Source organism: Cetorhinus maximus, unplaced genomic scaffold (genome assembly GCF_964194155.1).
Source record: "Cetorhinus maximus unplaced genomic scaffold, sCetMax3.hap1.1 HAP1_SCAFFOLD_872, whole genome shotgun sequence".
NCBI lineage: Eukaryota > Metazoa > Chordata > Chondrichthyes > Lamniformes > Cetorhinidae > Cetorhinus > Cetorhinus maximus.
In genome coordinates, this window is record NW_027596814.1 from 114,481 (window position 1) to 141,500 (window position 27,020).

General features: G+C 55.2%; 1 protein-coding gene across 1 annotated transcript in view; it reads right to left on the reverse strand.

Annotated features, from left to right (window-relative positions):
• LOC144674969 (uncharacterized) overlaps positions 1-27,020 on the reverse strand; it is a 100,084-nt gene that overhangs the window by 64,586 nt on the left and 8,478 nt on the right. The window contains exons 6-8 of the mRNA XM_078536059.1: positions 19,273-19,355; positions 13,840-13,985; positions 7,338-7,531 (exon numbers count right to left, since the gene is read on the reverse strand). Coding sequence (XP_078392185.1) covers positions 7,338-7,531; positions 13,840-13,985; positions 19,273-19,355 — 423 coding nt within the window. The remainder of the gene's footprint in view (positions 1-7,337; positions 7,532-13,839; positions 13,986-19,272; positions 19,356-27,020) is intronic.

Below are 27,020 nucleotides of genomic sequence, written 5' to 3' on the forward strand. Positions count from 1 at the left end.
TGTAACTGTACAGAATCACTGTTTATTCAGGGTAAGGGTCTCTCACTGTGTAACTGTACAGAGTCACTGTTTATTCAGGGTAAGGGTCTCTCACTGTGTAACTGTACAGAGTCACTGTTTATTCAGGGTGGGGATCACTCACTGTGTAACTGTACAGAGTCACTGTTTATTCAGGGTAAGGATCACTCACTGTGTAACTACAGAATCACTGTTTATTCAGGGTGAGGATCACTCACTGGGTAACTGGACAGAGTCACTGTTTATTCAGGGTAAGCATCACTCACTGTGTAACTGTACACAGTCACTGTTTATTCAGGGTGAGGATCACTCACTGTGTAACTGTGCAGAGTCACTGCTTATTCAGGATGAGGATCACTCAGTGTGTAATTGTACAGAGTCACTGTTTATTCAGGGTGAGGATCACTCAGTGCGTAACTGTACAGAGTCACTGTTTATTCAGGATGAGGATCACTCACTGTGTAACTGTACAGAGTCACTGTTTATTCAGGGTGAGGATCACTCACTGTGTAACTGTACAGAGTCAATGTTTATTCAGGGTGAGGATCACTCACTGTGTAACTGTACAGAGTCACTGTTTATTCAGGGTGAGGATCACTCACTGTGTAACTGTACAGAGTCACTGTTTATTCAGGGTGAGGATCACTCACTGTGTAACTGTACAGTGTCACTGTTTATTCAGGGTAAGGATCACTCATTGTGTAACTGTACAGAGTCACTGTTTATTCAGGGTGAGGATCACTCACTGTGTAACTGTACAGAGTCACTGTTTATTCAGGGTAAGGGTCACTCACTGTCTAACTGTACAGAGTCACTGTTTATTCAGGGTGAGGATCACTCACTGTGTAACTGTACAGAGTCACTGTTTATTCAGGGTAAGGGTCTCTCACTGTGTAACTGTACGGAGTCACTGTTTATTCAGGGTAAGGGTATCTCACTGTGTAACTGTACAGAGTCACTGTTTATTCAGGGTAAGGGTCACTCAGTGTGTAACTGTACAGAGTCACTGTTTATTCAGGGTAAGGATCACTCACTGTGTAACTGTACAGAATCACTGTTTATTCAGGGTAAGGGTCTCTCACTGTGTAACTGTACAGAGTCACTGTTTATTCAGGGTAAGGGTCTCTCACTGTGTAACTGTACAGAGTCGCTGTTTATTCAGGGTGGGGATCACTCACTGTGTAACTGTACAGAGTCACTGTTTATTCAGGGTAAGGATCACTCACTGTGTAACTACAGAATCACTGTTTATTCAGGGTGAGGATCACTCACTGGGTAACTGGACAGAGTCACTGTTTATTCAGGGTAAGGATCACTCAGTGTGTAACTGTACAGAGTCACTGTTTATTCAGGGTAAGGATCACTCACTGTGTAACTGTACAGAATCACTGTTTATTCAGGGTAAGGGTCTCTCACTGTGTAACTGTACAGAGTCACTGTTTATTCAGGGTAAGGGTCTCTCACTTTGTAACTGTACAGAGTCACTGTTTATTCAGGGTGGGGATCACTCACTGTGTAACTGTACAGAGTCACTGTTTATTCAGGGTAAGGATCACTCACTGTGTAACTACAGAATCACTGTTTATTCAGGGTGAGGATCACTCACTGGGTAACTGGACAGAGTCACTGTTTATTCAGGGTAAGCATCACTCACTGTGTAACTGTACAGAGTCACTGTTTATTCAGGGTGAGGATCACTCACTGTGTAACTGTGCAGAGTCACTGATTATTCAGGATGAGGATCACTCAGTGTGTAACTGTACAGAGTCACTGTTTATTCAGGGTGAGGATCACTCAGTGCGTAACTGTACAGAGTCACTGTTTATTCAGGATGAGGATCACTCACTGTGTAACTGTACAGAGTCACTGTTTATTCAGGGTGAGGATCACTCACTGTGTAACTGTACAGAGTCAATGTTTATTCAGGGTGAGGATCACTCACTGTGTAACTGTACAGAGTCACTGTTTATTCAGGGTGAGGATCACTCACTGTGTAACTGTACAGAGTCACTGTTTATTCAGGGTGAGGATCACTCACTGTGTAACTGTACAGTGTCACTGTTTATTCAGGGTAAGGATCACTCATTGTGTAACTGTACAGAGTCACTGTTTATTCAGGGTGAGGATCACTCACTGTGTAACTGTACAGAGTCACTGTTTATTCAGGGTAAGGATCACTCACTGTGTAACTGTACAGAGTCACTGTTTATTCAGGGTAAGGGTCACTCACTGTGTAACTGTACAGAGTCACTGTTTATTCAGGGTAAGGATCACTCACTGTGTAACTGTACAGAGTCACTGTTTATTCAGGGTAAGGGTCACTCACTGTGTAACTGTAGAGAGTCACTGTTTATTCAGGGTGAGGATCACTCACTGTGTAACTGTACAGAGTCACTGTTTATTCAGGGTAAGGGTCACTCACTGTCTAACTGTACAGAGTCACTGTTTATTCAGGGTGAGGATCACTCACTGTGTAACTGTACAGAGTCACTGTTTATTCAGGGTAAGGGTCTCTCACTGTGTAACTGTACAGAGTCACTGTTTATTCAGGGTAAGGGTATCTCACTGTGTAACTGTACAGAGTCACTGTTTATTCAGGGTAAGGGTCACTCAGTGTGTAACTGTACAGAGTCACTGTTTATTCAGGGTAAGGATCACTCACTGTGTAACTGTACAGAATCACTGTTTATTCAGGGTAAGGGTCTCTCACTGTGTAACTGTACAGAGTCACTGTTTATTCAGGGTAAGGATCACTCACTGTGTAACTGTTCAGAGTCACTGTTTATTCAGGGTAAGGGTCACTCACTGTGTAACTGTACAGAGTCACTGTTTATTCAGGGTGAGGATCACTCACTGTGTAACTGTACAGAGTCACTGTTTATTCAGGGTGAGGATCACTCACTGTGTAACTGTACAGAGTCACTGTTTATTCAGGGTAAGGATCTCTCACTGTAACTGTACAGAGTCACTGCTTATTCAGGGTAAGGGTCACTCACTGTGTAACTGTACAGAGTCACTGTTTATTCAGGGTAAGGATCACACGCTGTGTAACTGTACAGAGTCACTGTTTATTCAGGGTAAGTATCACTCACTGTGTAACTGTACAGAGTCACTGTTTATTCAGGGTAAGGATCACTCACTGTGTAACTGTACAGAGTCAGTGTTTATTCAGGGTAAGGGTCATTCACTGTGTAACTTTACAGAGACACTGTTTATTCAGGGTAAGGATCACTCACTGTGTAACTGTACAGAGTCACTGTTTATTCAGGGTGAGGATCACTCACTGTGTAACTGTACAGAGTCACTGTTTATTCAGGGTAAGGATCACTCCCTGTTTAACTGTACAGAGTCACTGTTTATTCAGGGTGAGGATCACTCACTGTGTAACTGTACAGAGTCACTGTTTATTCAGGGTAAGCATCACTCGCTGTTTAACTGTACAGAGTCACTGTTTGTTCAGAGTAAGGGTCACTCACTGTGTAACTGTACAGAGTCACTGTTTATTCAGGGTAATGGTCACTCACTGTGTAACTGTACAGAGTCACTGTTCATTCAGGGTAAGGATCACTCACTGTGTAACTGTACAGAGACACTGTTTATTCAGGGTAAGGGTCCCTCACTGTGTAACTGTACAGAGACACTGCTTATTCAGTGTAAGGATCACTCACTGTGTAACTGTACAGAGCCACTGTTTATTCAGGGTAAGGGTCACTCACTGTGTAACTGTACAGAGTCACTGTTTATTCAGCAGGGTAAGGATCACTCACTGTGTAACTGTACAGAGTCACTGTTTATTCAGGGTAAGGATCACTCACTGTGTAACTGTACAGAGTCACTGTTTATTCAGGGTAAGGATCACTCGCTGTTTAACTGTACAGAGTCACTGTTTATTCAGGGTAAGCATCACTCGCTGTTTAACTGTACAGTGTCACTGTTTGTTCAGAGTAAGGGTCACTCACTGTGTAACTGTACAGAGTCACTGTTTATTCAGGGAAATGATCACTCACGGTGTAACTGTACAGAGTCACTGTTTATTCAGGGTAAGGGTCACTCACTGTGTAACTGTACAGAGTCACTGTTTATTCAGGGTAAGGATCACTCACTGTGTAACTGTTCAGAGTCACTGTTTATTCAGGGTAAGGGTCACTCACTGTGTAACTGTACAGAGTCACTGTTTATTCAGGGTGAGGATCACTCACTGTGTAACTGTACAGAGTCACTGTTTATTCAGGGTGAGGATCACTCACTGTGTAACTGTACAGAGTCACTGTTTATTCAGGGTAAGGATCTCTCACTGTAACTGTACAGAGTCACTGCTTATTCAGGGTGAGGATCACTGACTGTAACTGTACAGAGTCACTGTTTATTCAGGGTAAGGATCACACGCTGTGTAACTGTACAGAGTCACTGTTTATTCAGGGTAAGTATCACTCACTGTGTAACTGTACAGAGTCACTGTTTATTCAGGGTAAGGATCACTCACTGTGTAACTGTACAGAGTCAGTGTTTATTCAGGGTAAGGGTCATTCACTGTGTAACTTTACAGAGACACTGTTTATTCAGGGTAAGGATCACTCACTGTGTAACTCTACAGTGTCACTGTTTATTCAGGGTAATGATCACTCATTGTGTAACTGTACAGAGTCACTGTTTATTCAGGGTGAGGATCACTCACTGTGTAACTGTACAGAGTCACTGTTTATTCAGGGTAAGGATCACTCACTGTGTAACTGTACAGAGTCACTGTTTATTCAGGGTAAGGGTCACTCACTGTGTAACTGTACAGAGTCACTGTTTATTCAGGGTAAGGATCACACGCTGTGTAACTGTACAGAGTCACTGTTTATTCAGGGTAAGTATCACTCACTGTGTAACTGTACAGAGTCACTGTTTATTCAGGGTAAGGATCACTCACTGTGTAACTGTACAGAGTCAGTGTTTATTCAGGGTAAGGGTCATTCACTGTGTAACTTTACAGAGACACTGTTTATTCAGGGTAAGGATCACTCACTGTGTAACTGTACAGAGTCACTGTTTATTCAGGGTGAGGATCACTCACTGTGTAACTGTACAGAGTCACTGTTTATTCAGGGTAAGGATCACTCCCTGTTTAACTGTACAGAGTCACTGTTTATTCAGGGTGAGGATCACTCACTGTGTAACTGTACAGAGTCACTGTTTATTCAGGGTAAGCATCACTCGCTGTTTAACTGTACAGAGTCACTGTTTGTTCAGAGTAAGGGTCACTCACTGTGTAACTGTACAGAGTCACTGTTTATTCAGGGTAATGGTCACTCACTGTGTAACTGTACAGAGTCACTGTTTATTCAGGGTAAGGATCACTCACTGTGTAACTGTACAGAGACACTGTTTATTCAGGGTAAGGGTCCCTCACTGTGTAACTGTACAGAGACACTGCTTATTCAGTGTAAGGATCACTCACTGTGTAACTGTACAGAGCCACTGTTTATTCAGGGTAAGGGTCACTCACTGTGTAACTGTACAGAGTCACTGTTTATTCAGCAGGGTAAGGATCACTCACTGTGTAACTGTACAGAGTCACTGTTTATTCAGGGTAAGGATCACTCGCTGTTTAACTGTACAGAGTCACTGTTTATTCAGGGTGAGGATCACTCACTGTGTAACTGTACACAGTCACTGTTTATTCAGGGTAAGGATCACTCGCTATTTAACTGTACAGAGTCACTGTTTGTTCAGGGTAAGGGTCACTCACTGTGTAACTGTAAAGAGTCACTGTTTATTCAGGGTAAGGATCACTCACTGTAACTGTACAGAGACACTGTTTATTCAGGGTAAGGATCACTCACTGTGTAACTGTACAGAGACACTGTTTATTCAGTGTAAGGATCACTCACTGTGTAACTGTACAGAGTCAGTGTTTATTCAGGGTAAGGGTCACTCACTGTGTAACTGTACACAGTCACTGTTTATTCAGCAGGGTAAGGATCACTCACTGTGTAACTGTACAGAGTCACTGTTTATTCAGGGTAAGGATCACTCACTGTGTAACTGTATAGAGTCACTGTTTATTATGAGCTTTTTAGTGTCCCAGGACTAAGAACAGAAATACTGACAAGAGTGGCCTCTGTTATTGGGGTGGAGCGAGTTGTTGTGAATGTTTAATTGTTTCCCCGTGTTGCGCTCCCTCCCCGTGGATTGCTGAATGGCTGATATGATGGCGTTCTTGTTTTGGGTGTGTCGAGGGGGGCCAACGCCAGGCCGGGGGTGATCTGGATCTGACTGACCCTGGACTTCGCTGCGTTTTCCTTCCAGGACATGATGCGAGGTGGGCATCTGCTCTCCCTCTCCCCACTGCTGACCCTCCCTTTGACCCAGAGCCCTCTGTCAGGGAGTGTGCAGCCAGGGGCAGGTTGAGGGCATTGGGGACTCCTTCAGCAAGTGAAGCCCAGGTCCCTGGTTCTGCTACAGCTTCCCAGGGACACTGATTCTTAGCTCCTGTGCCTGGCTCCTGCTCCAAACATCTATCTGACTCTCTGTCTACTCCAGGTTTCTCTCCTTCCACTCTCCGTCTCTCTCCCTCCGCCCCCGGCCTCTCCCTCTCCCTCTCTCCCTCCGCCCCCGGTCTCTCCCTCTCTCCCTCCGCCCCCGGCCTCTCTCTCTCCCTCTGCCCCCGGCCTCTCCCTCTCCCTCTCTCCCTCCGCACCCGGTCTCTCCCTCTCCCTCCGCCCCCGGCCTCTCCCTCTCCCTCTCTCCCTCCGCCCCCTGCCTCTCCCTCTCCCTCTCTCCCTCCGCCCCCGGCCTCTCCCTCTCTCCCTCCGCCCCCGGTCTCTCCCTCTCCCTCTCTCCCTCCGCCCCCGGTCTCTCCCTCTCCCTCTCTCCCTCGGCCCCCGGCCTCTTCCTCTCCCTCTCTCCCTCCGTCCCCGGTCTCTCCCTCTCCCTCTCTCCCTCCGCCCCCTGCCTCTCCCTCTCTCCCTCCGTCCCCGGTCTCTCCCTCTCTCCCTCCGTCCCCGGTCTCTCCCTCTCTCCCTCCGCCCCCGGCCTCTCCCTCTCTCCCTCCGCCCCCGGCCTCTCCCTCTCTCCCTCCGTCCCCGGTCTCTCCCTCTCTCCCTCCGCCCCCGGCCTCTCCCTCGGCCCCCGGCCTCTCCCTCTCCCTCTCTCCCTCCGTCTCCGGTCTCTCCCTCTCTCCCTCCGCCCCTGGCATCTCCCTCTCCCCCTCCCTCTCCACCCCCAGTCTCTCCCTCTCCTCCTCCACCCCCAGTCTCTCCCTCTCCCCCTCCCCCTCTGTCCCCAGCCCCTCCATCTCTCCCTCTGCCCCCGGCCTCTCCCCCGGCTCTTGCCCTGCCTCTTGCTCTGCTCCTGGTGTTCCATTTGCCCTCTCCCTAGGGGAACCATCACTGTTGTCCACGTGGGTAGGGTAGAATCTGGCAGAATGAGCTGTCTCGAGTGGATGTGGTGTTGACCTAGCCTCCCTACTCCTCCTGACATTGGGGATGTTGCACAGCTCGGTCTCACCCAGGTCTGTGGTCACAAGCTGGAAGAAAAGAGAGAGTTGGTCGATGGAATCAATTCACTCTATGCGAGCTCGCCTCGATTATCAGAAAAGATTCAACAGGGGACAGTCGGAATGGTGAAAAGTTGGAAACAGTGAAAGTTCAGAGAGACTTGGAGGGATAAATGTTTGGAGCTCTCGTCTGCAAATAGTAGTTGATAGTGAATCAATTTTTAAATTTCAAATCTCGAGAGGGACGGAATGGCGTCTCCCTGTGTAATAGGCTTGAGAGGGGCTGAATGGCCTCCTCCTGTTCCTGTGTAACAGGCTCGAGAGGGGCTGAATGGCCTCCTCCTGTTCCTGTGTAACAGGCTGGAGAGGGGCTGAATGGCCTCCTCCTGTTCCTGTGTAACAGGCTCGAGAGGGGCTGAATGGCCTCCTCCTGTTCCTGTGTAACAGGCTCGAGAGAGAGAGAGAGAGAGAGAGAGAGGGATGAATGCGTGGCTCAAAGACTGGTGTGGGAGAAGTGGGTTCCAGTTCTTGTGGAACTGGCACCAGTACTGGGGAAAGTGGGGGTGGTACCGTTGGGACTGGTCTACACCTGAACTGGGCTGGGACCAGTGTTCATGCAAACCTCACAACTAGGGAAGGAGAGAGGGTTTTAAACTAAATAGTGGGGGCAAGGAATCAAAAGATGTGGTATGTCAAAGAGTAGGGGGCAAGGTAAGAGAATAGTAACATGGGAAATGAGGGTCGGAGAATAGCTGGAGGGGACAGAGAGGATAAAACCTAAGAATGCACCAAGAATCAAGATGAAATGTCACAAAGGTAACAAAAAGACTAAAACTAAAGGCTCTGCATCTGAATGCACGTAGCATTCATAACAAAAGTAAATGAATATGATCTGATAGCCATTACGGAGACGTGGCTGCAGGATGACAAGGACTAGGTGCTGAATATTGAGGGGTATGTGGCAGACAAGAAGAATGGGAAGCTAGGTAAAGGTGGAGGGGTAGCGCTGTTAATAGAATAGGAAGCTCGGTAAAGGTGGAGGGGTAGCGCTGTTAATACAATAGGAAGCGAGGTAAAGGTGGAGGGGTAGCGCTGTTAATAGAATAGGAAGCTAGGTCAAGGTGGAGGGGTAGCGCTGTTAATACAATAGGAAGCTAGGTAAAGGTAGAGGGGTAGCGCTGTTAATAGAATAGGAAGCTAGGTAAAGGTGGAGGGGTAGCGCTGTTAACAGAATAGGAAGCTAGGTAAAGGTGGAGGGATAGCGCTGTTAATAGAATAGGAAGCTAGGTAAAGGTGGAGGGGTAGCGCTGTTAATAGAATAGGAAGCTAGGTAAAGGTGGAGGGGTAGCGCTGTTAATACAATAGGAAGCTAGGTAAAGGTGGAGGGGTAGCGCTGTTAATAGAATAGGAAGCTAGGTAAAGGTGGAGGGATAGCGCTGTTAATAGAATAGGAAGCTAGGTAAAGGTGGAGGGGTAGCGCTGTTAATAGAATAGGAAGCTAGGTAAAGGTGGAGGGGTAGCGCTGTTAATAGAATAGGAAGCTAGGTAAAGGTGAAGGGGTAGCGCTGTTAATAGAATAGGAAGCTAAGTAAAGGTGAAAGTGTAGCGCTGTTAATACAATAGGAAGCTAGGTAAAGGTGGAGGGGTAGCGCTGTTAATAGAATAGGAAGCTAGGTAAAGGTGGAGGGGTAGCGCTGTTAATAGAATAGGAAGCTAGGTCAAGGTGGAGGGGTAGCGCTGTTAATAGAATAGGAAGCTAGGTAAAGGTGAAGGGGTAGCGCTGTTAATAGAATAGGAAGCTAGGTAAAGTTGGAGGGGTAGCGCTGTTAATAGAATAGGAAGCTAGGTAAAGGTGGAGGGGTAGCGCTGTTAATACAATAGGAAGCTAGGTAAAGGTGGAGGGGTAGCGCTGTTAATAGAATAGGAAGCTAGGTCAAGGTGGAGGGGTAGCGCTGTTAATAGAATAGGAAGCTAGGTCAAGGTGGAGGGGTAGCGCTGTTAATAGAATAGGAAGCTAGGTAAAGGTGAAGGGGTAGCGCTGTTAATAGAATAGGAAGCTAAGTAAAGGTGAAGGTGTAGCGCTGTTAATACAATAGGAAGCTAGGTAAAGGTGGAGGGGTAGCGCTGTTAATAGAATAGGAAGCTAGGTCAAGGTGGAGGGGTAGCGCTGTTAATAGAATAGGAAGCTAGGTCAAGGTGGAGGGGTAGCGCTGTTAATAGAATAGGAAGCTAGGTAAAGGTGAAGGGGTAGCGCTGTTAATAGAATAGGAAGCTAGGTAAAGTTGGAGGGGTAGCGCTGTTAATAGAATAGGAAGCTAGGTAAAGGTGGAGGGGTAGCGCTGTTAATACAATAGGAAGCTAGGTAAAGGCGGAGGGGTAGCGCTGTTAATAGAATAGGAAGCTAGGTAAAGGTGGAGGGGTAGCGCTGTTAATAGAATAGGAAGCTAGGTAAAGGTGGAGGGGTAGCGCTGTTAATCCAGGATGACATTGGTTCAGGAGATCAGGATGCAGAGTCGTTTTGCGGGGGGGAGGGGAGATGAGGAGTAGTAGGGGGAAGATGTCACTAGTGGGAGTGGTTGACAGGACCCCCCTAACAGTAACCACAATGTAGGACAAAGTATACATGTGATAAAGGGACAGCAATAATCATGGTGACTTTAATCGACATATAAAGTGGAAAAATCAGATTGGCAGTAGTAGCCTGGATGAGAAGTCCCTAGAATGAATTTTGAGAGGGTTTCTTAGAGCAGCACGTTCTGGAACCATCCAGAGAGCAGGTTATAATAGGCTTGGGATTGTGTAACAGGATTAATATTTTTATTATTATTCGTTCATGGGATGTGAGCATCACTGGCTAGGCCAGTGCCCATCCCTAACTGCCCTTGTTCAGAGGGTGTGTAAGAGTCAACCACATTGCTGTGGGTCTGGAGTCACATGTAGGCCAGACCGGGTAAGGACGGCAGATTTCCTTCCTTAAAGGACATTAGTGAACCAGATGGGTCTTTACAACAATTGACAATGGTTTCATGGTCACCATCAGACTTTTAATTCCAGATTTTTATTGAATTCAATTTCCACCATCTGCCGTGGCGGGATTCGAACCCGAGTCGAGAGGGGCTGAATGGCCTCCTCCTGTTCCTGTGTAACAGGCTCGAGAGGGGCTGAATGGCCTCCTTCTGTTCCTGTGTAACAGGCTGGAGAGAGAGAGAGGGATGGATGCGTGGCTCAAAGACTGGTGTGAGAGAAGTGGGTTCCGGTTTGTGGGGCACTGGCACCAGTACTGGGGAATGTGGGTCCCCAGAGCATTACCCTGGGTCTCTGGAATGCTAGTCCAGTGACAATCCCACTATACCTCCACCTCCCCTATAATGATCTATTTAACTAGAATTAATAACCTCAGGGTGAATGCAGTGATCACAACATGGTTGTATTTGACATCCAGTTTGAAAGGGAGAAGAGTGGGTCTGAGACTAGTATTTTAAACTTAAATAAGGGCAACTATGTGGGCATGAGAGCTGAGCTGGCTGAAGTGAACTGGGATACTAGGCTGGGAGATAGGTCAGTAGAGAAGCAGTGGCAGACATTTAAGGGGATATTTCAGAATAAGTATAAGAATAAGTTAGTAAAAGTATATAACTCCCCAAAGCTGAGTGGCAGTCAGGTGACTGGTCAGAATAAAAGGTTAATCAGGAGAACGAAATTAGAGTATGAGAAATGTAAACATGGATAGCAAGAGCTTCTTCCTGTATTTAAACAGGAAAAGATTAAGCAAAGTAAGTGTTGGTCCTCTAGAGAGTGACAGTGGGGAGTTAATAGCAGATAAGGAAATGGCAGATGACATGAACAAATATTTTGCTTCTGTCTTCACCGTTGAGGATATGAAAAACATTCCAGTCATAGCTGTAAATCAGGAGGTGGAAGGGAGAGGGGAACTTGGTGAAGTTACAATCACTGGGGAAGCGGTACTGAGCAAATTGATGGGAGCTGCGGGCTGACAAGTCTCCAGGTCCTGATAGGCTTCATCGCAGGATCTTAAAAGAGGAGGCTAGTGAGGTAATAGATGTGCTGGTGTTAATTTTCCAAAGTTCGCTGGATTCAGGAAAGGTTCCATCAGGCTGGGACGTAGCAAATATAACCCCTCTACTCAAGAAGGGAGGGAGGCAGAAAGCAGGGAACGATAGGCCAGGTAGCTTGATATCTGTCGAGGGGAGGGTGTTAAGAGTCAATCAATAAGGAGGTTATAGCCGGGCACTTAGAAAGACACAAGGGGCTGAATTTTGCCCTTGCCAGGGGTGCTTGGCGGGGACGGGCGGGAGCAGTCAGGAAGCTGCCCACTATCAGCACCGCACCGCCATTTCACGCGAGGTGGGCCAGTTAAGGCCTGCCCAGCATGTAACGCGAGGTCAGCGCTGCACAATCTCCCCGAGGCACAGAGCTGCCTCAGGAAGATGAAGAGATTTTTAAAAAATTATTAATTAAGAAAATGTACTGAAACATGTCAACAACCTGTGACTCTGTGACATGAGCAGGGACATATTATTTGCTTATGGAAAGCTCATCCTGCCCGTGAGTGAGGTTTCTGGCCCTTTTTGCCTGCCTGCCATCCTGGCATTTCACCCTCGAGTGGATAAATGGGTCTTTCTCGGATTGGGCAGGATGTGACGAGTGGGGTCTGTGCTGGGGCCTCAACTTTTTACCATTTACATCAATAACTTAGATGAGGGGAGTGAAGACATGGCGGCTAAATTTGCAGATGGCACAAAGCGAGGGAGGAAAGTATGTTGTGAACAGGGCGTGAGTGGGTTGCAGACAAATACGGATAGGTTGAGTGAGTGAGCAAAGATCTGGCAGATGGAATTTAACGTGGGAACATGTGAAGTTGTTCACTTATATGGAGAACGGCTACATAATTCGGAGGTGCAGAGGGATCTGGGTGTTCTAGTACGAGTCACAAAAGGTTGGTCTGCAGGTACAGCAAGTGATGAAGAAGGTTAATGGAATGCTAATCCTTTATTACGAGAGGGATTGAACACAAAAGGAAGGATGTTATGCTTCAGTTATATAGGGCATTGGTGAGACTGCATCTCGGATACTGTGTGCAGTTTTGGTCTCCTTGTTTAAGGAAGAATGTAAATGCGTTGGAGGGGGTTCAGAGGAGGTTTACTAGGTAGATACCTGGAACGAGTGGGTTGTCTGATGAGGAAAGGTTGGACAGACTGGGCTTGTTTCCACTGGAGTTTAGAAGAGTGAGGGGTGATTGGATTGAAGTGTATAAGATCCTGAACGGCCTTGACAAGGTGGACGTGGAAAGGATGTTTCCCCTTGTGGGTGAGTCCAGAACTAGGGGGGTCACTGTTTTAAAATTAGGGGTCCCCTTTAGGACAGAGATGGGGAGAATTTTTTGCACTCGGAGGGTTGTGCGACTTTGGAACTCTCTGCCTCAGAAGGCAGTGGAGGCCGGGGGGGGGAGCGCTGAATAGTTTTGAGGCGGAGGTAGAGAGATTCTTGTTAGGCGAGGGAATCGAAGGTTATCGGGGTCAGGTGGGAATGTGGGAATCGAAACACAGGATGATCAGCCATGATATTATTGAATGGCTTATCAGGCTCGAGGGGCCGAATAGCCTACTCCTGTTCCTATTTCTTATATCAGGCTGAATGGCCTCTTCCCGCTCTTGTGTAACAGGCTCGAAAGGGGCTGAATGGCCTCCTCCTGTTCCTGTGTAACAGGCTGGAGAGGGGCTGAATGGCCTCCTCCTGTTCCTGTGTAACGGGGTTGGAGAGGGGCTGAATGGCCTCCTCCTGTTCTTGTGTAACAGGCTGGAGAGGGGCTGAATGGCCTCCTCCTGTTCCTGTGTAACAGGGCTGGAGAGGGGCTGGATGGCCTCCTGCTGTTCCTCTTTCTATTGTGGTTGTGTATCGATCTTGTTGATGTGAATTCTGGGGCTACTGATGCAGTTTGTCCGGAGTCCTGAGGCACAGTGTAAAGGTTCACCCAGAGAGTGGGGGGGTGACTGAGGAACTCACTCCCGCAGGGAGTGAACTGAGTGAGCTGAATAATGTCGATGTATTGAAAGGGAATGAGGGATAGACGGCTACAATGATAGATTTCACTCGGCAATATGAGAGGATGCTGGAAAAGTGCATGGAGGACAACCTCTCAAATATCCTGTTTCAGTGCCTTGAACACCAAGTAATCCTGTATAACTGCTCCCCCCCTCCCCCCCGCCCGCCTTCCCCCCCACACCCCGGCCCCAGCCTCCAGGGATTCTCAGGCTCCGCAAACCTCTCTGCAAATGGCACCCCCAACAATCCCGGCGAGCTCAGACCCCTCAGCTCACCTGTCCTTTGCCCTCTGACCCGGCGGGGAGGTCAGCGAGAGCGCTGCTTCCGTCCATCTCCGGGCCGAGGTGGGGGTTCTTGGCCGCAGGGTGCACATCTGCGTTGGTCTGGTGTGTGTGGCTCAGGGTGGGGCGAGAATCCTTGTCTGTGGGGAAAAGGGAGAGAGGGAGAGATAGACAGGGGTTTTCCGTTAATCAGGGTCTGACTGCCAGACTTTTATTATGCAAATGTAGACTGGGATGGTCGTAGTTTAGAGGGCAGAGAGGGGCAAGAGTTCCTAGAGTGTACTCAGGAGAATTACAAACTGTGAGGAGGACAGTGCAGAACTTCAGAAGGACACAGACAAGATGGTGGGATGGGCAGACAAGTGGCAGATACAGTTTAACACAGAGAGAAGTGTGAAGTGATTCATTTTGGTGGGAAGAACGCGGAGAGACAGTATAAAATAAAGGGGACAATTCTAAAGGGGGGGCAGGAGCAGACGGAGCTGGGGGTAAATGCGTATAAATCACTGAAGGGGGCAGGACAGGGGGAGACAGCGGTTAATAAAGCAGACAGTATCCTGGGCTTTATTCACAGGGGCGTAGGGTACAAGAGCAAGGAGGTTATGTGGAACTTGGATAAGACACCAGATCAGCCTCAGCTGGAGGGTTGTGTCCAGTTCTGGGCTCCGCACTTTAGGAAGGATGTGAAGGAATTGGAGAGAGAGAGAGTGCGGAAAAGATTCACGAGAATGGTTCCAGGGATGAGGAACTTCAGTTAGACCATAAGACATAGGAGCAGAAATTAGGCCATTCGGCCCATCGAGTCTGCTCCGCCATTCAATCGTGGCTGATAAGTTTCTCAATCCCATTCTCCCACCTTCTCCCCGTAACCTTTGATCCCCTTACCAATCAAGAACCTATCTATCTCGGTCTTAAATACACTCAATGACCTGGCCTCCACAGCCTTCTGTGGCAATGAATTCCATAGATTCACCACTCTCTGGCTAAAGAAGTTTCTCCTCATCTCTGTTCTAAAAGGTCTTCCCTTTACTCTGAGGCTGTGCCCTCGGGTCCTAGTCTCTCCTACTAATGGAAACATCTTCCCCACATCCACTCTATCCAGGCCTTTCAGTATTCTGTAAGTTTCAATCAGATCCCACCCCCTCATCCTTCTAAACTCCATCGAGTATAGACCCAGAGTCCTCAAACCTTCCTCATATGTTAAGCCTTTCATTCCTGGGATCGTTCTCGTGAACCTCCTCTGGACCCTCTCCAGGGCCAGCACATCCTTCCTGAGATACGGGGCCCAAAATTGCTCACAATATTCTCAATGTGGTCTGACCAGAGCCTTATAAAGCCTCAGCAGCACATCCCTGCTTTTATATTCTAGTCCTCTCGAAATAAATGCCAACATTGCATTTGCCTTCCTAACTACCGACTCAACCTGCAAGTTAACCTTAAGAGAATCCTGGACTAGGACTCCCAAGTCCCTTTGCACTCCAGATTTCTGAATTCTCTCCCCATTTAGAAAATAGTCTATGCCTCTATTCTTCCTACCAAAGTGCATGACCTCACACTTCCCCACGTTGTATTCCATCTGCCACTTCTTTGCCCATTCTCCTAACCTGTCCAAATCCTTCTGCAGCCTCCCCGCCTCCTCAATACTACCTGCCCCTCCACCTATCCTTGTATCATCTGCAGACTTAGCCAGGATGCCCTCAGTTCCTTCATCTAGATCATCGGAGAAGTTGGGACTGCTCTCCTCGGAGAAGAGAAGGTGGAGAGGAGATTTGATCGAGGTGTTCAAAATCACGAGGGGTCTGGGACAGAGTGGATCGGGAGAAACTGTTCCCATTGGGGAAGGCTCAAAGACCAGAGGGACACACATTTAAGGCGACGGGTAAAAGGAGCGATGGAGACACGAGGAGAAACTTTTTCATACAACGAGGGGTTAGAATCTAGAATACACTGACTGAGTGAGCGTGTGGTGGAGGGAGGGTCAATCAAGGCGTTCGAGAGGGAATGGGATTGTTATCGGAAAAGAAAGAAAAAGGAACCTGTCGCCTTAAATGTGTGTCCCTCTGGTCTTTGAGCCTTCCCCAGTGGGAACAGTTTCTCCCGATCCACTCTGTCCCAGACCCCTCGTGATTTTGAACACCCTGATCAAATCTCCTCTTGAGCTTCTCTTCTCCGAGGAGAACAGGGTTAACGGGGAGAAGGTGGGGAAATGGCACTGGGTGCACTGCTCATTCAGAGAGCTGGTGCAGACACGATGGGCTGAATGCTCTCACTCTGCCTTAGAACAATGCTGTGATTATGTGATTCAGGAATCAGGAACAGGAATTACAGCACAGCCTGACATGCAATGACACTTCATCCAACAGAGCACCACACAATCCATCACTCACTATCAACATCCTGGGGGTTACCATTGACCAGAAACTGAACTGGGACCAGCCATATAAATACTGTGGCTACAAGAGCAGGTCAGAGGCTGGGAATCCTGCGGAGAGTAACTCACCTCCTGACTCCCCCCCCAAAGCCTGTCCACCATCTACAAGGCACGAGTCAGGAGTGTGATGGGATACTCCCCACTTGCCTGGATGAGTGCGGCTCCCACAACACTCGAGAAGCTCGACACCGTCCAGGACAAAGCAGCCCCCGCTCGATCGGCACCCCATCCACAAACATTCACTCCCTCCACCACCGACGCACAGGGGCAGCAGTGTGTGTACCATCTACAAGATGCACTGCAGCAACTCGCCAAGGCTCCTTCGACAGCGCCGCCCAAACCCACGGCCTCTACCGTCTAGAAGGACGAGGGCAGCAGACACATGGGGAACACCACCACCTGGAAGTTCCCCTCCGAGCCCCTCACCCATCCCGACTTGGAAATATATCGGCCGTTCCTTCACTGTCTCCGGGTCGAAATCCTGGAACTCCCTCCCTAACAGCGCCGTGGGTGTACCTACACCACACGGGACAAAATCCTGGAACTCCCTCCCTAACAGCGCCGTGGGTGTACCTACACCACACGGGACAAAATCCTGGAACTCCCTCCCTAACAGCGCCGTGGGTGTACCTACACCACACGGACAAAATCCTGGAACTCCCTCCCTAACAGCGCTGTGGGTGTACCTACACCACACGGACAAAATCCTGGAACTCTCTCCCTAACAGCGCCGTGGGTGTACCTACACCACACGGGACAAAATCCTGGAACTCCCTCCCTAACAGCGCCGTGGGCGTACCTACACCACACGGACAAAATCCTGGAACTCCCTCCCTAACAGCGCTGTGGGTGTACCTACACCACACGGACAAAATCCTGGAACTCTCTCCCTAACAGCGCCGTGGGTGTACCTACACCACACGGGACAAAATCCTGGAACTCCCTCCCTAACAGCGCCGTGGGTGTACCTACACCACACGGACAAAATCCTGGAACTCCCTCCCTAACAGCGCTGTGGGTGTACCTACACCACACGGACAAAATCCTGGAACTCCCTCCCTAACAGTGCCGTGGGTGTACCTACACCACACGGACAAAATCCTGGAACTCTCTCCCTAACAGCGCCGTGGGTGTACCTACACCACACGGACAAAATCCTGGAACTCTCTCCCTAACAGCGCCGTGGGTGTACCTACACCACATGGGACAAAATCCTGGAACTCCCTCCCTAACAGCGCAGTGGGTGAACCTACATCACACGGAACAAAATCCTAGAACTCCCTCCCTAACAGCGCCGTGGATATACCTACACCACACGGGGACTGCAGCGGCTCACCCACCACCTTCTCGAGGGGCAATTAGGGATGGGCAATAAATGCTGGGCCCGGCCAGCGAGAGCCCACATCCCGTGAATGAATTTTTAAAAACTTGTTTACCCTGGCAGACATTTTACACACAGGATATTAGAAACAGCAATGAGATAAACGACCTGTTCATTTTTAGTGAGGTTGGTTGATGGACGATTATAGGCCCCAGGACCCCGGGGAGAAATCTGCTGCTCCTGCTCAGAGCCCACCTGGAGTTCCTGGGAGCAGATCCAGGCCCCGCACCTTACAAAGGATGTACTGACCTTAGGGGGAGTGTAGTGTAAATTTACCAGAACGATACCTGCCCTCCGAGGGGTTAAATGACGAGGGGGGTTTAAACACAAACTCGGGTCATATTCCTGGAATTTTGGAGGTTAAGGGGGCGATTTGGTCGAAGTTTTCCGGATATTTGGGGGAACTGATAGGGTTGAGAGAGAGAGAGAGAGACACGGTTCACGCTGGTTGAGGGAGAGACTCTAGGACGAGGGGGCAGAGTCTAAATTTAGAGTCAGACATTTTGGGAGTGAAATTGGGAAACTCTCCTTCACACAAATGGCAGGAGAGGTTTGGAACTCTCTCCCGTCAGCGGCAACTGGTCAAATGTTCATTTTAAAATCGGTGAGACTGACCGGTTTCTGTTACCCAAAGGTGTTAAGGGACACCAAAGGCAAGCGGATGGGGTTAGGTCACAGATCAGCCACAGGTTCATGGAGTGGGGAGCAGGCTCGAGGGGCTGAATGGCCTCCTCCTGATCCAAAGAGCCAGTGCCCGTAGAACCCGCACCCAGGGGAGAGTCAGTGCCCGTGGAGGGGACCCGTACCCCGGGAAGAGTCGGTGCCCGTACCCCGGGGAGAGTCGGTGCCCGTACCCCGGGGAGAGTCGGTGCCCGTACCCCGGGGAGAGTCGGTGCCCGTACCCCGGGGAGAGTTGGTGCCCATACCCCGGGGAGAGTTGGTGCCCGTGGGGGAGACCCGTACCCCGGGGAGAGTCGGTGCCCGTGGGGGGACCCGTACCCCGGGGAGAGTCGGTGCCCGTGGGCGGAACCCGTACCCCGGGGAGAGTCGGTGCCCGTACCCCGGGGAGAGTTGGTGCCCGTACCCCGGGGAGAGTCAGTGCCCATACCCCGGGGAGAGTCGGTGCCCGTACCCCGGGGAGAGTCGGTGCCCGTGGGGGTGACCCGTACCCCGGGGAGAGTCGGTGCCCGTGGGGGAGACCCGTACCCCGGGGAGAGTCGGTGCCCGTGGGGGGACCCGTACCCTGGGGAGAGTCGGTGCCGGTACCCTGGGGAGAGTCGGTGCCCGTACCCTGGGGAGAGTCGGTGCCCGTGGGGGGGACCCGTACCCTGGGGAGAGTCGGTGCCCATACCCCGGGGAGAGTCGGTGCCCGTACCCCGGGGAGAGTCGGTGCCCGTGGGCGGAACCCGTACCCCGGGGAGAGTCGGTGCCCGTGGGGGGGACCCGTACCCCAGGGAGAGTTGGTGCCCGTGGGGGGGGGACCCGTACCCCGGGGAGAGTCGGTGCCCGTACCCCGGGGAGAGTCAGTGCCCGTGGGGAGTTAATGCCTGTATTCTGTCTTGAAGGGGTTGCTAGGGATTTGATTTGGTGTGCAGGCTGTGTTTGGGGTCTGTACCTCCACCAACATTAATGTTGTCTCCCGCTGTGGGATTCCTCTTCACTCTTAGCTCATCAATGATCTCCTGCATCAGGTTGAAGCTGTGAGGAAAGAGAAGGTGTGAGAGGTGCTGGTAAGAAGGAGAAAGAGGCGAGTTACATCAACCAAGCTCAGCCAGTGATCAACAGAGGGTGGGTCAGAGGGCACGGTGCGAGGGTCAGAGGGGACGGTGGGAGGGTCAGAGGGCACGTTGGGAGGGTCAGAGGGCACGGTGGGAGGGTCAGAGGGCACGGTGGGAGGGTCAGAGGGCACGGTGGGAGGGTCAGAGGGCACGGTGGGAGGGTCAGAGGGGTTGCTTTGAGAGTCAGAGGGCATGGTGTGAGTGCCTGGGGGAACACTGTGAGGGCTGAAGGAACACAGGGCTGAGGGAACACAGGATTGAGGGAAGGCTGTGAGGATTGAGGGAACACTGAGTGGTTGAGGGAACAGTGAATGAACTTGAGGGAACAATGTGAGGCTTGAGGGAACACTGTTAGGGAGTTGTGAGTGGTTGAAGGAACTGAGAGTGAACACTGAGGGTCGAGGGAAGGCCGTGAGGGTGGGGGAAGGCCGTGCGGGTGGAGGGAAGGCCGTGCGGGTGGAGGGAAGGCCGTGCGGGTGGAGGGAAGGCCGTGCGGGTGGAGGGAAGGCCGTGCGGGTGGAGGGAAGGCCGTGCGGGTGGAGGGAAGGCCGTGCGGGTCGAGGGAAGGCCGTGCGGGTGGAGGGAAGGCCGTGCGGGTCGAGGGAAGGCCGTGCGGGTCGAGGGAAGGCCGTGCGGGTGGAGGGAAGGCCGTGCGGGTGGAGGGAAGGCCGTGCGGGTGGAGGGAAGGCCGTGCGGGTGGAGGGAAGGCCGTGCGGGTGGAGGGAAGGCCGTGCGGGTCGAGGGAAGGCCGTGCGGGTCGAGGGAAGGCCGTGCGGGTCGAGGGAAGGCCGTGCGGGTCGAGGGAAGGCCGTGCGGGTGGAGGGAAGGCCGTGCGGGTGGAGGGAAGGCCGTGCGGGTGGAGGGAAGGCCGTGCGGGTGGAGGGAAGGCCGTGCGGGTCGAGGGAAGGCCGTGCGGGTCGAGGGAAGGCCGTGCGGGTCGAGGGAAGGCCGTGCGGGTCGAGGGAAGGCCGTGCGGGTCGAGGGAAGGCCGTGCGGGTCGAGGGAAGGCCGTGCGGGTCGAGGGAAGGCCGTGCGGGTCGAGGGAAGGCCGTGCGGGTCGAGGGAAGGCCGTGCGGGTCGAGGGAAGGCCGCGCGGGTCGAGGGAAGGCCGCGCGGGTCGAGGGAAGGCCGCGCGGGTCGAGGGAAGGCCGCGCGGGTCGAGGGAAGGCCGCGCGGGTCGAGGGAAGGCCGCGCGGGTCGAGGGAAGGCCGCGCGGGTCGAGGGAAGGCCGCGCGGGTCGAGGGAAGGCCGCGCGGGTCGAGGGAAGGCCGCGCGGGTCGAGGGAAGGCCGCGCGGGTCGAGGGAAGGCCGCGCGGGTCGAGGGAAGGCCGCGCGGGTCGAGGGAAGGCCGTGCGGGGTGAGCGCGGAGGGAAGGCCGTGCGGGTCGAGGGAAGGCCGTGCGGGTGGAGGGAAGGCCGTGCGGGTCGAGGGAAGGCCGTGCGGGTCGAGGGAAGGCCGTGCGGGTCGAGGGAAGGCCGTGCGGGTCGAGGGAAGGCCGTGCGGGTCGAGGGAAGGCCGTGCGGGTCGAGGGAAGGCCGTGCGGGTCGAGGGAAGGCCGTGGGGGTCGAGGGAAGGCCGTGAGTGTCGAGGGGAGCCTGTGAGGGTCGAGGGAAGGTTGTGAGGGTCGAGGGAAGGTTGTGAGGGTCGAGGGAAGGCTGTGGGGGTCGAGGGAAGGCCGTGAGTGTCGAGGGGAGCCTGTGAGGGTCAAGGGAAGGCTGTGAGGGTCGAGGGAAGGTTGTGAGGGTCGAGGGAAGGCTGTGCGGTTCGAGTGAAGGCTGTGAGGGTCGAGGGAAGGCTGTGAGGGTCGAGGGAAGGCTGAGTGTTGAGGGGAGGCTATGAGGGTCAAGCGAAGGCTGTGAGGGTCGAGGGAAGGCTGTGAGGGTCGAGGGAAGGCTGTGAGGGTCGAGGGTAGGCTGTGAGGGTCGAGGGTAGGCTTTGAGGGTCGAGGGAAGGCCGTGAGGGTCGAGGGAAGGCCGTGAGGGTCGAGGGAAGGCCGTGAGGGTCGAGGGAAGGCCGTGAGGGTCGAGGGAAGGCCGTGAGGGTCGAGGGAAGGCCGTGAGGGTCGAGGGAAGGCCGTGAGGGTCGAGGGAAGGCCGTGCGGGGTGAGCGCGGAGGGAAGGCCGTGCGGGGCGAGGGAAGGCTGAGTGTTGAGGAAAGGCTGTGAGGGTTGAGGAAAGGCTGTGAGGGTCGATGGAAGGCTGAGTGTTGAGGAAAGGCTGTGAGGGTGGAGGGAAGACCGTGAGGGTCGAGGGGAGTCTGTGAGGGTCGATGGAAGGCTGGGAGGGTCGAGGGAAGGTTGTGAGGGTCGAGGGAAGGCTGTGGGGGTCGAGGGAAGGCCGTGAGTGTCGAGGGGAGCCTGTGAGGGTCAAGGGAAGGCTGTGAGGGTCAAGGGAAGGTTGTGAGGGTCGAGGGAAGGCTGTGCGGTTTGAGGGAAGGCTGTGGGGGTCGAGGGAAGGCTGTGAGGGTCGAGGGAACACTGAGTGGTTGAGGGAACAGTGAATGAACTTGAGGGAACAATGTGAGGCTTGAGGGAACACTGTTAGGGAGTTGTGAGTGGTTGAAGGAACTGAGAGTGAATACTGAGGGTCGAGGGAAGGCCGTGAGGGTGGGGGAAGGCCGTGCGGGTGGAGGGAAGGCCGTGCGGGTGGAGGGAAGGCCGTGCGGGTGGAGGGAAGGCCGTGCGGGTGGAGGGAAGGCCGTGCGGGTCGAGGGAAGGCCGTGCGGGTCGAGGGAAGGCCGTGCGGGTCGAGGGAAGGCCGTGCGGGTCGAGGGAAGGCCGTGCGGGTGGAGGGAAGGCCGTGCGGGTGGAGGGAAGGCCGTGCGGGTGGAGGGAAGGCCGTGCGGGTGGAGGGAAGGCCGTGCGGGTGGAGGGAAGGCCGTGCGGGTGGAGGGAAGGCCGTGCGGGTGGAGGGAAGGCCGTGCGGGTCGAGGGAAGGCCGTGCGGGTCGAGGGAAGGCCGCGCGGGTCGAGGGAAGGCCGCGCGGGTCGAGGGAAGGCCGCGCGGGTCGAGGGAAGGCCGCGCGGGTCGAGGGAAGGCCGCGCGGGTCGAGGGAAGGCCGCGCGGGTCGAGGGAAGGCCGCGCGGGTCGAGGGAAGGCCGCGCGGGTCGAGGGAAGGCCGCGCGGGTCGAGGGAAGGCCGCGCGGGTCGAGGGAAGGCCGCGCGGGTCGAGGGAAGGCCGCGCGGGTCGAGGGAAGGCCGCGCGGGTCGAGGGAAGGCCGCGCGGGTCGAGGGAAGGCCGCGCGGGTCGAGGGAAGGCCGCGCGGGTCGAGGGAAGGCCGCGCGGGTCGAGGGAAGGCCGCGCGGGTCGAGGGAAGGCCGCGCGGGTCGAGGGAAGGCCGCGCGGGTCGAGGGAAGGCCGCGCGGGTCGAGGGAAGGCCGTGCGGGGTGAGCGCGGAGGGAAGGCCGTGCGGGTCGAGGGAAGGCCGTGCGGGTGGAGGGAAGGCCGTGCGGGTCGAGGGAAGGCCGTGCGGGTCGAGGGAAGGCCGTGCGGGTCGAGGGAAGGCCGTGCGGGTCGAGGGAAGGCCGTGCGGGTCGAGGGAAGGCCGTGCGGGTCGAGGGAAGGCCGTGCGGGTCGAGGGAAGGCCGTGCGGGTCGAGGGAAGGCCGTGCGGGTCGAGGGAAGGCCGTGGGGGTCGAGGGAAGGCCGTGGGGGTCGAGGGAAGGCCGTGAGTGTCGAGGGGAGCCTGTGAGGGTCGAGGGAAGGTTGTGAGGGTCGAGGGAAGGCTGTGGGGGTCGAGGGAAGGCCGTGAGTGTCGAGGGGAGCCTGTGAGGGTCGAGGGAAGGCTGTGAGGGTCGAGGGAAGGTTGTGAGGGTCGAGGGAAGGCTGTGCGGTTCGAGTGAAGGCTGTGAGGGTCGAGGGAAGGCTGTGAGGGTCGAGGGAAGGCTGAGTGTTGAGGGGAGGCTATGAGGGTCAAGCGAAGGCTGTGAGGGTCGAGGGAAGGCTGTGAGGGTCGAGGGAAGGCTGTGAGGGTCGAGGGTAGGCTGTGAGGGTCGAGGGTAGGCTTTGAGGGTCGAGGGAAGGCCGTGAGGGTCGAGGGAAGGCCGTGAGGGTCGAGGGAAGGCCGTGAGGGTCGAGGGAAGGCCGTGAGGGTCGAGGGAAGGCCGTGAGGGTCGAGGGAAGGCCGTGAGGGTCGAGGGAAGGCCGTGAGGGTCGAGGGAAGGCCGTGAGGGTCGAGGGAAGGCCGTGCGGGGTGAGCGCGGAGGGAAGGCCGTGCGGGTCGAGGGAAGGCCGTGCGGGTGGAGGGAAGGCCGTGCGGGTCGAGGGAAGGCCGTGCGGGTCGAGGGAAGGCCGTGCGGGTCGAGGGAAGGCCGTGCGGGTCGAGGGAAGGCCGTGCGGGTCGAGGGAAGGCCGTGCGGGTCGAGGGAAGGCCGTGCGGGTCGAGGGAAGGCCGTGGGGGTCGAGGGAAGGCCGTGAGTGTCGAGGGGAGCCTGTGAGGGTCGAGGGAAGGTTGTGAGGGTCGAGGGAAGGTTGTGAGGGTCGAGGGAAGGCTGTGGGGGTCGAGGGAAGGCCGTGAGTGTCGAGGGGAGCCTGTGAGGGTCAAGGGAAGGCTGTGAGGGTCGAGGGAAGGTTGTGAGGGTCGAGGGAAGGCTGTGCGGTTCGAGTGAAGGCTGTGAGGGTCGAGGGAAGGCTGTGAGGGTCGAGGGAAGGCTGAGTGTTGAGGGGAGGCTATGAGGGTCAAGCGAAGGCTGTGAGGGTCGAGGGAAGGCTGTGAGGGTCGAGGGAAGGCTGTGAGGGTCGAGGGTAGGCTGTGAGGGTCGAGGGTAGGCTTTGAGGGTCGAGGGAAGGCCGTGAGGGTCGAGGGAAGGCCGTGAGGGTCGAGGGAAGGCCGTGAGGGTCGAGGGAAGGCCGTGAGGGTCGAGGGAAGGCCGTGAGGGTCGAGGGAAGGCCGTGAGGGTCGAGGGAAGGCCGTGAGGGTCGAGGGAAGGCCGTGCGGGGTGAGCGCGGAGGGAAGGCCGTGCGGGGCGAGGGAAGGCTGAGTGTTGAGGAAAGGCTGTGAGGGTTGAGGAAAGGCTGTGAGGGTCGATGGAAGGCTGAGTGTTGAGGAAAGGCTGTGAGGGTGGAGGGAAGACCGTGAGGGTCGAGGGGAGTCTGTGAGGGTCGATGGAAGGCTGGGAGGGTCGAGGGAAGGTTGTGAGGGTCGAGGGAAGGCTGTGGGGGTCGAGGGAAGGCCGTGAGTGTCGAGGGGAGCCTGTGAGGGTCAAGGGAAGGCTGTGAGGGTCAAGGGAAGGTTGTGAGGGTCGAGGGAAGGCTGTGCGGTTTGAGGGAAGGCTGTGGGGGTCGAGGGAAGGCTGTGAGGGTCGAGGGAACACTGAGTGGTTGAGGGAACAGTGAATGAACTTGAGGGAACAATGTGAGGCTTGAGGGAACACTGTTAGGGAGTTGTGAGTGGTTGAAGGAACTGAGAGTGAATACTGAGGGTCGAGGGAAGGCCGTGAGGGTGGGGGAAGGCCGTGCGGGTGGAGGGAAGGCCGTGCGGGTGGAGGGAAGGCCGTGCGGGTGGAGGGAAGGCCGTGCGGGTGGAGGGAAGGCCGTGCGGGTCGAGGGAAGGCCGTGCGGGTCGAGGGAAGGCCGTGCGGGTCGAGGGAAGGCCGTGCGGGTCGAGGGAAGGCCGTGCGGGTGGAGGGAAGGCCGTGCGGGTGGAGGGAAGGCCGTGCGGGTGGAGGGAAGGCCGTGCGGGTGGAGGGAAGGCCGTGCGGGTGGAGGGAAGGCCGTGCGGGTGGAGGGAAGGCCGTGCGGGTGGAGGGAAGGCCGTGCGGGTCGAGGGAAGGCCGTGCGGGTCGAGGGAAGGCCGTGCGGGTCGAGGGAAGGCCGCGCGGGTCGAGGGAAGGCCGCGCGGGTCGAGGGAAGGCCGCGCGGGTCGAGGGAAGGCCGCGCGGGTCGAGGGAAGGCCGCGCGGGTCGAGGGAAGGCCGCGCGGGTCGAGGGAAGGCCGCGCGGGTCGAGGGAAGGCCGCGCGGGTCGAGGGAAGGCCGCGCGGGTCGAGGGAAGGCCGCGCGGGTCGAGGGAAGGCCGCGCGGGTCGAGGGAAGGCCGCGCGGGTCGAGGGAAGGCCGCGCGGGTCGAGGGAAGGCCGCGCGGGTCGAGGGAAGGCCGCGCGGGTCGAGGGAAGGCCGCGCGGGTCGAGGGAAGGCCGCGCGGGTCGAGGGAAGGCCGCGCGGGTCGAGGGAAGGCCGCGCGGGTCGAGGGAAGGCCGCGCGGGTCGAGGGAAGGCCGCGCGGGTCGAGGGAAGGCCGTGCGGGGTGAGCGCGGAGGGAAGGCCGTGCGGGTCGAGGGAAGGCCGTGCGGGTGGAGGGAAGGCCGTGCGGGTCGAGGGAAGGCCGTGCGGGTCGAGGGAAGGCCGTGCGGGTCGAGGGAAGGCCGTGCGGGTCGAGGGAAGGCCGTGCGGGTCGAGGGAAGGCCGTGCGGGTCGAGGGAAGGCCGTGCGGGTCGAGGGAAGGCCGTGCGGGTCGAGGGAAGGCCGTGCGGGTCGAGGGAAGGCCGTGCGGGTCGAGGGAAGGCCGTGGGGGTCGAGGGAAGGCCGTGGGGGTCGAGGGAAGGCCGTGAGTGTCGAGGGGAGCCTGTGAGGGTCGAGGGAAGGTTGTGAGGGTCGAGGGAAGGCTGTGGGGGTCGAGGGAAGGCCGTGAGTGTCGAGGGGAGCCTGTGAGGGTCGAGGGAAGGCTGTGAGGGTCGAGGGAAGGTTGTGAGGGTCGAGGGAAGGCTGTGCGGTTCGAGTGAAGGCTGTGAGGGTCGAGGGAAGGCTGTGAGGGTCGAGGGAAGGCTGAGTGTTGAGGGGAGGCTATGAGGGTCAAGCGAAGGCTGTGAGGGTCGAGGGAAGGCTGTGAGGGTCGAGGGAAGGCTGTGAGGGTCGAGGGTAGGCTGTGAGGGTCGAGGGTAGGCTTTGAGGGTCGAGGGAAGGCCGTGAGGGTCGAGGGAAGGCCGTGAGGGTCGAGGGAAGGCCGTGAGGGTCGAGGGAAGGCCGTGAGGGTCGAGGGAAGGCCGTGAGGGTCGAGGGAAGGCCGTGAGGGTCGAGGGAAGGCCGTGAGGGTCGAGGGAAGGCCGTGAGGGTCGAGGGAAGGCCGTGCGGGGTGAGCGCGGAGGGAAGGCCGTGCGGGGCGAGGGAAGGCTGAGTGTTGAGGAAAGGCTGTGAGGGTTGAGGAAAGGCTGTGAGGGTCGATGGAAGGCTGAGTGTTGAGGAAAGGCTGTGAGGGTGGAGGGAAGACCGTGAGGGTCGAGGGGAGTCTGTGAGGGTCGATGGAAGGCTGGGAGGGTCGAGGGAAGGTTGTGAGGGTCGAGGGAAGGCTGTGGGGGTCGAGGGAAGGCCGTGAGTGTCGAGGGGAGCCTGTGAGGGTCAAGGGAAGGCTGTGAGGGTCAAGGGAAGGTTGTGAGGGTCGAGGGAAGGCTGTGCGGTTCGAGGGAAGGCTGTGGGGGTCGAGGGAAGGCTGTGAGGGTCGAGGGAAGGCTGAGTGTTGAGGGGAGGCTGAGTGTTGAGGGGAGGCTATGAGGGTCAAGCGAAGGCTGTGAGGGTCGAGGGAAGGCTGTGAGGGTCGAGGGAAGGCTGTGAGGGTCGAGGGTAGGCTGTGAGGGTCGAGGGTAGGCTTTGAGGGTCG